Source organism: Aethina tumida, chromosome 3 (genome assembly GCF_024364675.1).
Source record: "Aethina tumida isolate Nest 87 chromosome 3, icAetTumi1.1, whole genome shotgun sequence".
Taxonomy (NCBI): domain Eukaryota; kingdom Metazoa; phylum Arthropoda; class Insecta; order Coleoptera; family Nitidulidae; genus Aethina; species Aethina tumida.
Genome location: NC_065437.1, coordinates 13,308,339 through 13,324,747, shown reverse-complemented (window position 1 = coordinate 13,324,747; position 16,409 = coordinate 13,308,339). Strand labels below are relative to the sequence as shown.

General features: G+C 32.5%; 2 protein-coding genes across 3 annotated transcripts; both read right to left on the bottom strand.

Moving 5' to 3' along the window:
- Positions 1 to 1,070: 1,070 nt before the first annotated feature.
- LOC109595335 (spermine oxidase) lies at positions 1,071 to 14,871 on the bottom strand. Of its 2 annotated transcripts, XM_049964240.1 has the most exons (8): positions 14,612 to 14,871; positions 14,328 to 14,558; positions 8,994 to 9,268; positions 8,562 to 8,796; positions 7,494 to 8,309; positions 7,071 to 7,301; positions 2,277 to 3,410; positions 1,071 to 1,614 (listed from the first exon to the last, which is right to left on the bottom strand). In XM_049964240.1, exons 1-8 carry the CDS (start codon positions 14,725 to 14,727, stop codon positions 1,359 to 1,361), a joined length of 3,294 nt encoding a protein of 1,097 aa, XP_049820197.1. In that variant the 5' UTR covers positions 14,728 to 14,871; the 3' UTR covers positions 1,071 to 1,358. The 2 variants fall into 2 exon arrangements, with proteins under 2 accessions (XP_049820197.1, XP_019866235.2); XM_020010676.2 differs by lacking the exons at positions 14,328 to 14,558; positions 14,612 to 14,871 and adding an exon at positions 13,158 to 13,377.
- On the bottom strand, positions 14,782 to 16,387 carry LOC109595328 (peroxisomal N(1)-acetyl-spermine/spermidine oxidase). Its single transcript, XM_020010668.2, has 3 exons — positions 16,040 to 16,387; positions 15,640 to 15,874; positions 14,782 to 15,427 (listed from the first exon to the last, which is right to left on the bottom strand). Exons 1-3 carry the CDS (start codon positions 16,131 to 16,133, stop codon positions 14,782 to 14,784), a joined length of 975 nt encoding a protein of 324 aa, XP_019866227.2. The 5' UTR covers positions 16,134 to 16,387.
- Between the last annotated feature and the right edge of the window lie 22 nt (positions 16,388 to 16,409).

Sequence of the window (16,409 nt, the reverse complement as noted above, 5' to 3'; positions counted from 1 at the left end):
AATCTTGTTCTAGACCATAAAACTGTCCACTTCTAATTTTTCAGCCATTGCCTCCTAATAGTTTTTATGATGGATTTTCATTCCATGATAAAGACGAAATATAGGAATCAAGTAAATCTAATTAAACCATTATAAGTAATTATATTAATGTATAATGAGAATCAACCATTAAATTAACACATTTTACTTTAGTTGTAAATCTATTTAAAAAGCAACATAATAAAATAATTTTGAAAAATATAAAATTAAATCAAACTTTATAAACAATAATTAAAGAAGTCAATGTTTTTAGCTTCAAGATAAGTTTTAAAGATTGTAAAAAAGAAAACGGTTTCATCTGACATATTCTTAAAGTAAAAATATTTGCATACAACGCAAATAATATTTTCTCAACATTTTCTAGTAAATTAGTCGAGTTGTTTTTGAAAATATGTGTTCGATTTTTACATTTAATTTTGACGGAATTATAATTATAGTTAATTTTAATTACACTTTTTTTAGCTTTAAAGAGTAATATATTTACCTAATATTTTCTATTATTTCAATGATAGCAAGCTTCCGCATGCAGCCACCCTCACCGGGTATGTAAAAAATATACACTATTATAAAAAGGAAAATTGCTTGATATCAGAGGTATTCCTCTTCTGTGAGAATGTGTGGACATAAACTCTTTATGATTGGATGTCGTGCAGACATGAAAACCTGCAGACGTGCAGACATGAAGTTTCTCTTCACCTTGTGCAGCTCTCTGATGAACTGAAAAGGTTCTACACAATGTTGGTAAAGCTGAAAACTGGATTGGTAACCCGTTTATGTTCTCAGTTTTGGTTTAAGCATTAAGCAACATTAATTATTGCTGAAAATGTCCACATATCAAACACCCAAGCACATTTCATAAAATAAGAAAAATATTCAAACCTTTCAAGATATGAAATTCAGACAGAAACGGAACACTGAATCTGAATTAATATTAAAATTGGGCAAAATTAGTCCACTTTTTACTAGCATGTCTCTTTTATATGTATATTTTTTAATAAATCAAACCTTGTTTTATCTGTAGTCATTTTTTGGGTTTGCCGTTGTCTTGGAAAATCTATTAGGGATATTTGAGAAACCTTGTTCTACACCATAAAACTGTCCACGTCTAATTTTTCAGCCATTGCCTCCTAATAGTTTTTATGATTCATTCTCTTAAAACAAAAATTTACCTCAATGCCCACAATAACATATTTCAGTTCCACAATTATGACCAGCATGAACAAATTTAGATAATACCCAAGAGAATCACTATTATCATTTACTGTGTTAAGTTATGTATGCACACAATATACATACAATACACGAAATGGAAGCGCGCATTACGAGTCCAAATAATCATCAGATGCGGAAAGATATTCGACGAGAAAAGCCGCCTGGTTCTGTCCCGATTCGTAAGCACCGTGCACGGTGGAATAATGATTGGGATGCACCGCTTCGCCGGCTAGTAGAATTCTCGGTATACCGTCAACCGCAACCGGTTCCGTCATTTGTTCGATGCCGGAATTGCTGTCGTCACATTCCGGTGTTATGTGGCAGTAGCTTCCTCGCACCCACGGATTAGAATTCCATTGCGTCCTGCAAACAGGAAATATTAAAAAAGTCCAGTGAATAATACGCAAAAGGGACGATTGTGGCCTAAAACAGTTGTAGAACTCGGTAATTAATAAAAGCCATTAGTTCGCCGATTCATAGAAATTGAGCGTGGAAACCAATCTAGATGTGATCTAGATTACCTGATTGTCGAATACTACACGTACACACAATGGCCTATTCTGTGTCCAAAAGACCGCAAATGAGATATGACCCAATAAATTGCCATTCGAACGCTCAAACCATACCACTTTAAATGAAAATTTATTGACTGTACAGCGAGATTTATTTAATGTCTTCGATGGCATGGCACAGAATTTTATCCGTTTCAGCGTTGTCTGAATACAAAAGAAGCTCGCCCTCGCCGTGATAATTATAATTTACCGCTTGGTTTTTTTATTAAATATTAGCATACCCCATAGAATGCGGCTTGGTAATGTGTTCAACTTGTTTTATTCGATTTGGTACAGCGTAATTTCACAACAAATGCTAATAAAAAATTACTGTATCATAAATATGAGACTTTGTAAATGGAATATTTACATTTCAAGTTTACATTTTTGATAACATCATGTTTCCAGTAAAATATAATCATGTTCTGCACCGTGTTCTGACTTTCCACATATCAGTTGTCAATTATTTCTTACCTAATAACGGCGATGGGATTAGGAATATCGTAGTCGGGTAGGAACTTCCTAAGCAGATTAACGCAAGACCAGCCAACTTCCTCCTCGCTTAGACTCTCCATTTTACCGACTCCTTCGCTTCCAACCCATCCGAGCAACGCATTATCGTGATTGAACACCGGATCGAAGCCTGTCATAGTCCTTAGCCACTTTTCGTCGTCCTCGAACTCTTCGTCTCCGTTCCAAATGAATTGAATGCCGTCGTGGTTCCACCATTTATATTCGAAAAACAAAAACACTTTTCCTATGGTGTCAAAGCCCATGTTGTCGATGGCAGTGGTTAAATTATTTGGAAGTGGTGGATGTATTTCCTTGAACTGTTTCAAAACACCCAAAGACACGGTAAGGATTAAATGATCACACGAGACTTGTTCTCCGTCGGCACAAGTCAATGTAACTTTGTTGTCGTACTCTATTTTGGCCACTTCAGTATTGCACCGAATTTTACTGTTTGGAAGCTCATCCACGAGAATGTCCACCATCGGTTTATACCCATAAGTAGGATTGTAATGAGCTACGTCGTCTAAACATTCGTACAGCCCCCAATATTTAGCCGACAACCTGTGGAGGTTGCGACAGGAATTGTCGATGATTTGGAAACGGATATGCCAATCCAAAAGTTGTAACTTCATAGCCCGCACTTCTTCCGAGTCATCGCACTGAGATAAATACTGTTTGAACCTATACTGCAGATAATCCTGAATAGATTCGGGATAATCCGAGCTTTGTACGAACTTCTGACACTCCTCGAGGATAGTACCGACCTCGAAGTCCACCCGCTTCACCAAAAACTCATCGAAAATCTTACCGTCATTGCGCACAAACAACCCCAACCCCTCCTCGGACAACTCGCTGGAAATCATGTTGTGTTTTTCTAAGAGTGTGTACAAAGGGTTGTGTTTCCCATGCAGCCATTGGGCGCCAAGATCCAGAGGTTTGTTGTTGACCTGTATGGTTTTGATTCGCCCTCCGGGTTCGTTTTGGGCTTCCAGCAGGATGAAGTCGTCAATGTTACTGTTTTGAAGTTGGATGGCCGCTCCCAAGCCCGCCATTCCAGCCCCAATTATGCCGATTTTGTAATGGGCCTTCGGATTTCTGAAATTTAACGGAGTATTTCAAATAAAAGCAATTTATTTGATTTTTAATGGCTGGAATTTTATGTTTTGTTTTGATAATTAATTTTGCTAATAAATTATTTATCTGAAACCTTCTGTAACTTTTTTTTTAATAAGTAATAATAATAACTAATTTATAAATGAAATTTTATAGTTTATTTGACTAAATATACATTATTAATTTAATTGATAAAATATTTATATAATGTCTCCTGAAATATAAATAAAAAAGACAAGGTAGGAGCAATCAATAAATATGAAATCATTCTATCACAAAAATATATTTTCTACTTTAAATGCTGAAGTTCTGCCATCAGACATGACAGAAATCAAATAAGTGTTTCATAACGTAAGATTAAAATCTAAATTTATTGCATATATTGAGATTAATTTATTGCTGTAATTCTTTAGTATTCAATTCAGTATTATTTTTTACAATAAAGTATTATATGGTTCTATTCAACATGTAAGAATAACAGAATATGTGAACTTTTAAGCTCTTCTGAAATATTTATTCATGAGTTTTAAGATAAGCTTGTAAAAACTCTATTAAACTGTTTACGCCTTAAAAACTTCCTTAAAATATTAAAAAAAAACTTTGCCTAATCAACTTTTCTTGTAAAGCAACTTCATCTTTTAAACATAAGCTTGCTACTGATAATACTTTCATTATATACGAATTATACGAATTAAAATAACAATTATTTTGCCCCTATTAATAATATTTAGATAAAACTGTGTTCATATAATATCAAAGCAATTTACGTGTCTTTGTGAGTGTTATCACTAATCATATACCAACATTAAGAGATAAAAAATTATTTTTCACTAAATTACTGAATACATTTTTCACGAAGAAATTTTCATGGAATTCCTTTAGCTTTGTTTTCCTTTTACATTATCCCACATAAATCTTCTCGTGTAAACTGTTGCTGGAATTCTTTGGCGCCGTACATCCGACACCATTGTGTCTACCAAAGGCGTCTGTTTTAATTTCATTATAAGTTATAATTTCCTAACAGTGAGAGCGTAATTAGCAGTTTCGCAACTGACGCTGATTGATTGCCAAACGTGATATTACACAACCTCCCGATGAATAACACATTTACGACCCTTTTGCTTTATTTTTGCAAATGACAGTTGGTTTAACAACACGTTCATTCGAATCGCTGAATAATTAGAACGAAGTTGTTCTCAGTGGTTAATCTTTTGGATTAACGTTTTGGTATATGTAAGGGATGGAACTAGATACCTATCTAAAAAAGCAGTGATAATAACCGTTTTAAAACTGGAATTTAATTTCGCCGGACAATAAATCTCAACATTTTGGAAAGAAAACGGCGACTTCACCACATTATCAATTGTACAAACCGACATTGGAAATGCTCAAACGCCTAAGATATAATCTGTCCCGTATAATTCCAACCATTATGTTGTACGTAATTGCCCTTTTGCCTTAATAAGCAGGAATTACAAAGCAAAGAGTTCTTTAATAGTCAGCTAATTCGCTCCGCTTATTTTCAAATGTGATATTTAATGTTTTGTTGGAGTTCATAAGTTGCTTTTACCTTTAAAGCAAACAAATGACTAAAAATAGTGATACTTACTGTTAAACGCTATACAAATTTTACCTTTCATATCCCACTACGATTATTTTATAAATTTAGGCTCATTAAAGGCGAAATTTATACCTTTTTTATGGAGGCATTTTTGATAAACTAATTTTTTATTTTTAATTTTAAGAATTATGCCGACATTTCTGAATACAACTCAATAACTAACTGTTCGGTTTCACTGAATAATTATTCAAATTAAAAATAAATGAACATCCTACAACTTTCGTAATAGAAATCATAATGTTCAGAAAAATGAAAATGAAAATCGACAATGTATTATGAATTTTACAGTGGTAGATCAAAATTCAGCTTTTAGACTCATTTCTTTCTATGCAATGTGTACTCTCCCAATCGTGGACATGTTAATTATTGGACCATCCTCAAAACTATATAAATGAAAGTTGTAGAATGTCCATTTATCTTTAATTTCAATGATTGTTTAGCCAAATCGGCCAATTAGATCTAAAGTTACACTCAAGAATGTACTAGCAACGGAAATTTCAAAAATTCTTTGACCGAAAATGCTTCCATAAAAAATCGTATAAGAAAATTATAGTGGGATTAAAAGGTAGATTTTTTTTCAATTTGTAAGCTAGATAAATTAATTTGTCTCCTACTAGGCATTAAACAAATGAAACATTTATATTTATTCAAAATCCATTAAATAAGTACACAAATTTTATTAACAAAATTGATATATCGTCGTTCTGGACCAATCTGGCTGAACAAAAATCACCTAAAAACAAACAATCAATTCGTGATTTAATTGAAATTAAACTTTACATTTGTGTTAGTGCGATTGGCATTTTATGGACGGTAAAACAAATACAAATAAGCCCCTATCAATTGGAGAGGATATATAAATGCAGGTGTGTGAACGTGATAAACTTAATACCCCCACAGCGTTATATTAAAATGTGGTACATTGTTTTACTAACACAAAGGGAACATAAATTATGTACTGTGGTTTTTTAGCAAATAAATTTGTCATTCCTGGCCCGGCGGTATTTATTCAAAACTCAATAGCTTCTAAAATAATAATGAACTGATTTTAATATAAAATATACAGTTATTTAAAATTTATCGAAAAAACACATTTATTATGCCTGAAAATTTAATATTTTAATTAAAAATAGTAAACAACATTTTTATACATTCCAGTTTTTATTAAAATATTCCACTTTTTAAAAAACAACATGTAAAAACAATTTTTAACCCAAAATGCATCGATTTAACGTAATAACAAATTTTGTTATTCCACTCTAACAAATTTACTTAATCTTCTTATTAAAATTGCGATAAAATTAAATTGCGAAGGTACCTTCTGTACTGAAATGACTATTAACCAGATTATTGCAAAACGATAAGAAAACTATTATTTTTTATATGCTCTTTCGCCCCTTAGCTTTTTCCCTTTTAAATTTACAGGGAGATTTATAAACAGTATCATATCAACAAACAGTAAAATTGTTTTAAATATTAAATACTTAAATTAAATAATAAATTGATATATTGATAATGATATTTTTCGATAAATTGAGACGACAATATTGACTGAACCGGAAAAAATAGACCCAATCAATTAAAATAGAATTTATCTTAATGGTTATTAAATGTACTCAACAAATATGACAGACTACTTGGAATTAAATTTACTTATTATATACAATAACTGCAATTATATAATAAATATTTATTTAATAATTACGTCATTAAGAGCCACTTACTATGATGATAAAAAAATACATCTATAGGTTTTCTCCCTTACTCAACAACAATTCTATTAGTCGCTAAAATAAGACCAACCCTTTATCCAGAGTATTAACAAAATCCTTTATACAGACGCGTCTCCGCATGCTAAGAAGTCCGCGCCAACCACAAGCGTGCTAATCTGCGTTTCCATCCCCGCTGCATAATTCATGAACGAGCACATGCCACATCTTGAGACATTTAAACATTAAAGCATCCCGTCCCGTCGCAAACACCCCCGAACTAAGCAGAAAATTACTCAAATCAAAACGTACTTGTGCATGCTGATTATGCTGTCCGCTGCCCTGTGCCCCGTTTCAATGGCACCATCCACCGTCGAGAACCGGGTGGGATGCGACGCCTCTCCGGCAAAAAGTAATATTTGCTTGTTATTACGGTTTGTTACGGATTTGGCTAGGTCCTCGGCCTTCGCGTTCCTCTTCTCCGCTTCCATGCTGACGTGAGTGTACGACCCGCAGAAATGCGGGTTGCTGCCCCATTTAGATCTGGAAATCGTTTCGGAGCGTAACAAATGGCACATTGAGAAACTTAATCCCGCTATTCGCGTTCTGTCGGGTTGCGGGAGCTGTTTCTAATTCGTTAAAATACTGCTGATTGTATACAAATGTACTAGCTATGAGAACGTATTTACATTTAAATAGAAAATTGTTGGCAATTTATTGTATTATTGACTGTACCTTAAAACTCCATCTGGTTCTGGAACTTTATATTTCCTTCCGACGAATTGCCTCAGCAACAACGTACAACCTTGCATGACAACGTTATCCGGCAGTGATTCAACGTCTTTGGCCATTTTACCTACGACCCACCCCAACAAAACTCTGGGGTGACTGTCTATTACGTAAAATCCGAAAACGTCTTCGAGCCAAGATCTGCCATCAACATTTGGACCGTGTGGGAAATCCGTTCTCAATTTACGTTTGTCCTCTTCTGTCCACAGAAGACTGAAACCTTTTAGATCATCCGGCCACCACTTGGTAGGGAATTTTAAGAGGATTTTGTTGACTGTTCCCAAAGTAATACCTTCAATTGCGTTAGTTTTAAACGCCGGTAATTCCGGAATAAACGCTTGTTTGTATATGGACTTCAGTACTCCTACTGATACAGTTACTATTACGTGGTCGGCATTGTAGGATGAGCCATCTGAACAGATCACTGTTGCACCATCTTTGTAGGAGTCATTATTGTCCCAAACGATTTTGGTTACTTCTTTGTTGAGATGAATTTTATCGTCGATAGCAAGTTGCTCAGTAAAGTCTGGGAATTTTTTCATCATTATGTAAAGAATTGTTCTATAACCGCGGTTTTTCCAGTTCAGCTGTTGGTCACCTTCGCAGCTTTGGAAAACGAATGGACCAATGTTGGATACATCGTGCCAAGATTTCGTGGAATCTAAGCACAGGAAGAACTTTTCAGCCCATTCTTCGAAGATTTTGGCCAAGTTTAGTATGTCAGCGTCATTGCCAAACTCTTTCTTTACTCGTTGGTTATATCTGTAAGTGTTTTTTAAAAATAATATTGTGTTAACTATGAAATAAATACATTTTGTTTATATGATAGTTCTAAAAATAGAATATTAATTATAATTTAAATTAGAGAGATACGAATGGCGAGCACTTAAATTATGTAATACAAAATAATATTTTAGTGTGATGTCCCTAGAATGACATATTAATTAAAATTTCAACTATGTTTATTTTTATTCATTATTTTTGCTATATCAATTAAACTCAATTTGAACTCACACTTCCACAAAATATTGTCCAAAAGTTCCTGGATGAAGTTTCGCCTCATCCTCATCGTTAATAACAGACATTGTCGTCCTGAATAATCTATCCGTTATGCTTTTATCAACCGGTTTTCCATTTGATAAATAATAAGTGTTGTCTTGATAATTGTTGAGGGATGTTTGCAATAAATCCATCCCCTTAACCATTTCGTAGACACAGTTTCCTTTTTCTCCATGAACCCATTGTGCTCCTAAATAATTACAATAAAATTTAATATTATTGTTTTTAATTTAAAAAATTATAAAATCCATTGTAAAGAAATGGGAACCTTTAACGAAAATAAATGAATTGTTATCATCTTGACAAAATATGAAATAAATAAACGAACATACTGTGATAACCCCATGGATTTACTTATCAGCAAAATAACATTCAAAACAAACTAACCTATATCAACTATGCTGCCCCCAAACTCAACAGATTTCACCCTTCCTCCGATCCGGTTCTCCGCCTCTAATATGGTAACATCCGTGAACCCTTTTCCAATGAGCCTCGTCGCGGCGGCGATTCCGGACGCTCCTGCACCTACTATCACTATTTTTGGCCTTGACATTGTATGTGTTCTGTGGAAAGCTGCCCCGGTGGAATGAAAGTGGTTGTTAATGGGACTGGTGGCGTTTGAAGTGCGACTAACGTAGCATAGACTACGCGCACATGCTCCTCTGGAACAGTACGATTAGTACGGTTGAGACGCAGGTCATTTGAGATAACCAAGCCAATCATTGTTTGTGATAACGATGGATTTTTGTATTTATACAGTTCGACTAATGTCGAAATGTTTACGTCCCACAATTATTTTCAATGTAAAGTATATATATTTTATATTATAATAAAATTTTACGGAGGATGATTTATAATCAAAAGAGGTGGTACATTTTCGTTTGAGAATTCATGAAAAGAATGCAATAAATTTCTTATACAGACATAAAATGCACTCGACACTAGAAATTCGGAATGTTTATGTAGATTTAAAATTGTAACGACGACGACCTTCGAATACAATACGGTATCCATACATTAAAATGTATGTGAATTGTCATAATATGTTAAAATGAGTAAATAAATACTTTATCATTAAGATAAGTAACAGAATGTTTCTATTTTCACTGTAAATTAGTATCATTAAAACAAAATTAAGTTGAGAAAAATCAAATTAAAAAACAGCTCCACTTCAACTACCCATTAAAAGTATGGAAAAAGTATTGAATTTAAATTATAATTTGACTACTTTTCTATTTTATTTAAAAAAAAAATCGTTTCCGGTTTCACTGGAAGTGACATCGACTTTGTTATTTTCAATAAAACATCCTGTACATTTTTTAATTTTTTACGTTCTACATGTAGTCTATGAATAAAGTAAAAACTCATTAATTTGAGATAATCTTTTTTTACAAATATATTGAGAAATTGAAGCTTTAACTGAAATGTCTGTAAAACGACAAATTTTTTTGCTGGAAAGTTTATTTTTGGCATATTGTATAGTGTTCGTTATTTATGTTTACTTTTATGGATCTTAAATCATCACGAATTCTATTTCGAATTAAACATAACACCATTAAATATACGTAAATGACTATAGATAATATAATTTGAAGAAAACAAAATGTGGCATTCGTTCGACTTATCAAATAAACTACAAGGTGGCCAAATAATTAACAACGCTAATCTAAATTAGTAGTCCTGAAAGAAACATGGAACATATTTAGTATTTGTTTCTAAGGTAAATTCTGTCAAAAGTCAAAAAAATCATTCTTATGTTATAAGATTTACAATATTCGCCGAAAGTAAGCGGCATATATATTTAATTTACTCAAGAGATGTCTCTGTTACATGTCACCAGTGTTTGTGCTTACAGACCGATTATGGTACCTGGATAACAAATAAAATTTGCCTTTTGTCAGAGTCCCAAAAGGCCCATCCTTTGGATGTACCTAACCTAACAATTGTCACTCACGGGTTCGTTTTGGGTCTTCCCCGTTTTCTCCCGTCAAAACAAAGAAAACTAATTATTAACTAACAGAGATTGCTTCATGTTACGTATGACTGCTGCTGCAGTAGTTTATTTCATAGGATAGAAAACATACCATGAAAATAATTAATAATTATTATTTAAAAAAGAGAGTTCTGGATTTCTAATGAATTTACTGAAAAATTTTCTTTTGATCAGGTTGTGCATAAAAGATAAATTTCATTGATTTTAAATGGACCACACTGTATATTAAATATTCATTATATTTAATATACAATGTGGTCTATTTAAAAACGGATACCCTAATAGGACTTATATTTTTTATCCGACTTCTTTCGATTGTAAAATATGAAAATATTACATACAGTATAATATTTTAGTAATGAAAATTGAAGAAATCATACCAGCAAATTTTTATAATTCTGTGGAAAAATCAAAAATCATTCTTTTTGAATTTATTTTTTTAATACTTATTTTTCCCCAGGATGGATCCACCTTGTCGTGGTCCTGGGGCTCAGTACCGCTCCACAGGTAGTGGTAGTGGGGAGCTAACGGATCTAATACCTGCAAGTCCAATCCATCCCCAGGAAGATCTTCGGATTTTCCTCAGATTGGACTTGTTCTTCCGAACCCAGTTGACAGGGGGCTGGCATCTTTGTTAGTCCCACGTCTTCTGCTTCAGTATACCCCGTATATGCAAATATACATTCCTTTCCCCCATGTATTATTTATCATACATGGTAAACACTATGGCCATGATCTTCGGATCGATGCCCGGAGAGGGGTTTTTATACTTTCTCCTCTTTGTCCCCCAAACAAAAAAAAATACTTATTTTCTTCCACCAATCCACCACGTAGATTTTCTTTCTCAATTGTTCTGTTTCAACTTATGAAACTTTGATATTTAAGAGTATGGTTAAATTAGTATACTATTATTAGTATAATAATCCAGTATTTTTGAAAAATAAGATAATTTTGTGCTTTTTGACCGTTTACTTCCTAGACTACTTAATAAATTTATAAAAATAATATGATTTTTAATTTTTCCATTGAATTATGAATATGCATTTTTATGAAAATTGGTTGATACCCATTTCAGAAGGTGCTTAATCCAGTAGTGTACTTAGATTTTATATAACAAATTTGCTAAAAAAATTGCCCTGTAGATTTTGATGTGGGCCATAAGAACATATATTCATGCTTAACAATTGAAAAAAAAGTGTGTTAAAATCGGACCAAAAATTAAAATTTTATGAGGGTATCCCGATTTCAAATAGGCCACACTGTATAACCAATTATTTTAATAAAATGCAATATTTCAGAACGACTTCACGGTTGCATTATCTCATGCAATATTAATATAATCTGCAAAAATAAATATTAAATATTTTTATGTTACATTATAACCTTCACAAACTCTGTAAACATTGCACCCACGGTCGCTGCAAAAGTTACAATCAAATGAATATTTTTTTACAGAGGACGCAGTCCGATAATTAGTGTGCTGCAAAATTATCTTATGATTCAAAACTGAATGAACTACTCTGGGGGTTGTAGAAAAGTTCACACAATCGCAAATAAACTTTTTAATTGTGGCTGCAGCAAAACCAGTCTGTCTGAACGCAGCTTAACAATGAAATTCCTCATTATCATTTAATAGCAATTAAAAGAGCTTATTATATTTTAATCTATAATCCAAACATTTATTCAATGTTATTGATTCCAAATAATTATTATTTAAAGAAAGCCAATAAGCTATACTTTATCGATATTTTTCAATTAATTTTTATATGTTTTCAAACATTTATTAAACATGTGATTGTATTGTAGTAACTTAATGAATACTCACAAAAATATTGTTCTCGTTCTTAATACAAACATTATTTTCACATCTGGGGTATACCTAAAATTACAGGTATATTATCTAATAATATATTACCGCTACATAATTGAAATTAAATTTTGTTCTAAATTAGTGAGAATTAAGTGTCTAAGCACATGCCATAATTGTTATAAATATTGAATAAAGTTTCTATTTTAATTAATATAAGAGAAAATATAACGAATACCAAGAACATTATTAATAAATATTCACGTAAATAGTTTTAAACTTAAAATTTAGGTTTCAAGATGAGAGAAAATTCTTTGTAAATTTTCAAGATAGTTTCTAACTTAAGACCCATTAACTGCAAAATTGTGGAATTAACATCAAGCACAATTTAAATGATGAGTACAAGATATGACAAACATTTTATTATCATAGTTTTGTTACTCAAAAAGATGATTCTTTCATAACTCATTAGATACAGTGTTTCATCGGATTACAGATTACAGTTATCTGTGTTCCAAATGTAAGTATATGCAACCCACGCTACATAATTTATGAAAAAATATTTTCCGCGTGTTTTGACTATTTTTACATTAACAATAATAATCTCAGTAATTTTTACTGCAAATAAACGAGAAATGTTTTTGTTTCGATAAATTATATATTTAAATAAATTAAAAACAAATAAAGTAATTACAAATGTGTTGCCAGGTTACAAAATTTCACAAAATTTCAAATTCAAAGTGATATTTACCTGAGTGACGAGTACGCAAAACACTTCACTTCATCAATATGTTTGCCACAGAGCGCAACTTTTTATGAACACTTTAGAGTCTGTCAAAATTATGGTTTTATTCCAGTCATTTCATAAATCGAAACACGCTTCACGTGTGAATAAAGTGTGACTTTAGTGGACTGAGAGGAGGTATGTCATAGGAAACTACTTAGGTATATGAAACTCAGAATCAGATATGATTGTAACATCACAAACTAACCTAAAAAAGTACTATGTTGAAAAACACCAACTTGCTATATAGAACACTTCAGGGCTTCCACAGTGCTAGAGTCATCAATAATATTTTTTTATTTTATTGACTTTACATAATTCCATAAAAGGCCAAACTATTTATAATGATGCTGTTAAGAAAAAAAAGATTTTAAATAGTAATGGAAAATTAGTATTAAAATTTTTGGAGAACCACACCTTCAGTTTGAGGCACAAATTTTTAGGCACCTTGTATGTGTGTGTAATTTTATAATATTCTATGTCTTATCTAATTTAATAATCGACGTAAAACTATTTCTATTAGGCATTAGTGAAACAAAATAATTCAATTTATTAAAAGATAAAATCCATTTATATTTTTTATTAATACAATTATATATCATTATTCTGTTAATTATTCCAAACTGGCTGAATAAAAATCACCTAAAAGCAAATAATCAACAAATTAAACTTACAGATTCATTAGTGTAATTTCCGTGTCATAACAGCTAAGCCCCTATGTGAAAAGGATGTGTAAATTCGTGACAACTGATGTTAATTGTCAATGAATATGAATGTGAATCTTAAACACATTAGTGTTATAATTAAAATTATTTACATTGTTTTTATTTATTTTTAATTTGCAATGTTAAATATTGAAGTTACAATAAAAATAAACCTCATTTTCCCTCTTACTCGATAAGAATTCTGTTAGTGCAAATTTAATAGCAACCCCTTACCTAGATTGTTAATAAATTCCTTTATGTAAACGCATTTCGCACATGCTAAAATGATCACAAGCATGGTACTCTGCATCTTATCCCACTCCGCATAATTCATGAATTATCATGCATGTAAGGGCACTTGTTACATGTTAAGACAGTCAAACATCAAAACACCTCCATATTAAGCAGGAAAATTACTCAAATTATAACATACTTGTAGATGCTGATTATACTGTGTGCTGCCCTGTATCCTGTTTCTATGGCACCATGCACCGTCGAGAACAAAGTGGGATGCGACGCCTCCCCGGCAAAAATTAATGTTTGCTTGTTATTGCGATTCGTTACAGATTTGGCCAGGTCTTCAGCTTTCGCATTTCTCTTCTCCGCTTCTAAACTGACGTGTGAATACGTTCCGCAAAAGTGAGGGTTGGTGGCCCACTTAGATCTGAAAATCATTTTAAAACATTCACGTGTTAGTGTAATAAATTTTCTTTTTACCTTAGAATACCATCAGGCTCTGAGATTTTGTATTTTTTGCCAACGAATTGTTTCAACAACAACATACAACCCTGAATGACAACATTATCTGGCAACAACTCAACATCTTTGGCCATTTTACCTACAACCCACCCCAACAAAATATTGGGATGACTGTCTATTACGTAAAATCAGAAAACATCTTCAAGCCAAGATCTGCCATCGACGTTTGGTCCATGCGGGAAATCTTTTCTCAGTTTACGTTTATCTTCTTCTGTCCACAGGAGACTGAAACCTTTCAAGTCATCAGGCCACCACTTGGCGGGAAACTTTATAAAAATTTTGTCTATTGTCCCCAATGTAATGCCTTCAATCGCGTTGGTTTTGAAGGCGGGCAATTCCGGAATAAAAACGTTTTTGTAAATGATTTTGAGAACACCTACTGATACGGTGATAATTACGTGATCGGCGTTGTAAGATGAACCATCAGAGCAGGTTACAGTTGCACCATCATTATACGAGTCATTATTGTCCCAAACTATTTTAGTGACTTCTTTGTTGAGATGAATCTTGTCGTCGATAGTCAAATGCTTGGTGATGTCTGGGAACTTTTTCATCAAGACATAAAGTATTGTTCTGTAACCTTTGTTTTTCCAATTCAGTAGTTGGTCACCTTCGCATTTCTGGATAGCGAATGGACCAATGTTAGATACGTCGTACCAAGTTTCAGTGGAGTCGACGCAACGGAAGAATTTTTCAGTCCATTCTTCGAAAATTTTAGCTAAGCTTAATATATCTGTATCACTCCCAAATTCATTCTTTATGCGTTGATAATATCTGTAAGAGTTAGATAATATATAAACTATGAATAAATGTTGTTTATATTTAATAGTTCTAATTATAAAGTACCCGTAATAATAGTTAGTAATTTAAATGAGTGTAATATTTAAATTATGTAGTACAAAATGTTACTATCGAGAATCATTATGAAAATTGACATTGGAATTTTTTTTTGATGTGTTTCATTATTTTTTGAGATTTGAACTCACACTTTTTTAAAATATTCACCAAAAGTTCCAGGATGAAGTTTGGCCTCATCCTCATCGTTAATAACAGACATTGCTATCATGAATAATGCATCCGTTATGCGTTTGTCAAGCGATTTTCCATTGGATAAATAATAAGTGTTATCTTGGTAGTTGTTGAATGATGTTTCTAACAAATTCAAGTCTTTAACCATTTCGTAGACACAGTTTCCTTTTTCTCCATGGACCCATTGTGCTCCTTAAGAGATATATCATTTTATTGATAATATATATTTTTTTAGTTATAATTAATTCTGATAATCCGATAAAAATGTTTCTAAACTACTATTAAACAATTGATATATATTTTTGAAGATGTACTAATCTAAATTATATCTTAATTTAAATTAGAAAATATACTCACCTACATCAATCATACATACCCCCAAATTCAACCGAATTGACCCTTCCTCCAATACGGTTCTCCGCCTCCAAGATGGTAATATCTGTGTACCCATTCTCAATAAGTCTTGTCGCTGCGGCGATACCAGACACGCCGGCACCCAAAATCACTATTTTTGGCATGGACATGGTATGAATTCTATAGAATATATGGAAAAATTGTTCAATGGAACGATTATACTTCCCAATAGCTTTGGTAGCGGTTAGAAGCACAGATTATATACAATTTGTTATACGATAGCTAAAGTGGAACTGATTGCATGCACTTGCTTCTCTGGAAAAATACGATTTACATGAGTCAGTCCAAGGATGAGAACCCTGATCTATGACTG

Bases quoted from the DNA above. Each gene is read 5' to 3' on its own strand.
- LOC109595328 (XM_020010668.2), bottom strand. From the start codon at position 16,133: ATGGGTACACAGATATTACCATCTTGGAGGCGGAGAACCGTATTGGAG. The intron at 15,875-16,039 runs GTGAGTATATTT...ATATCTCTTAAG, and splicing joins GGTATGTATGATTGATGTAG to GAGCACAATGGGTCCATGGA. The intron at 15,428-15,639 runs GTGAGTTCAAAT...TAACTCTTACAG, and splicing joins GGTGAATATTTTAAAAAAGT to ATATTATCAACGCATAAAGA.
- LOC109595335 (XM_049964240.1), bottom strand. From the start codon at position 14,727: ATGGCCAAAGATGTTGAGTTGTTGCCAGATAATGTTGTCATTCAGGGT. The intron at 8,797-8,993 runs GTTAGTTTGTTT...GTAATTATTTAG, and splicing joins GGGCAGCATAGTTGATATAG to GAGCACAATGGGTTCATGGA. The intron at 7,302-7,493 runs GTACAGTCAATA...AACGATTTCCAG, and splicing joins GAACCAGATGGAGTTTTAAG to ATCTAAATGGGGCAGCAACC.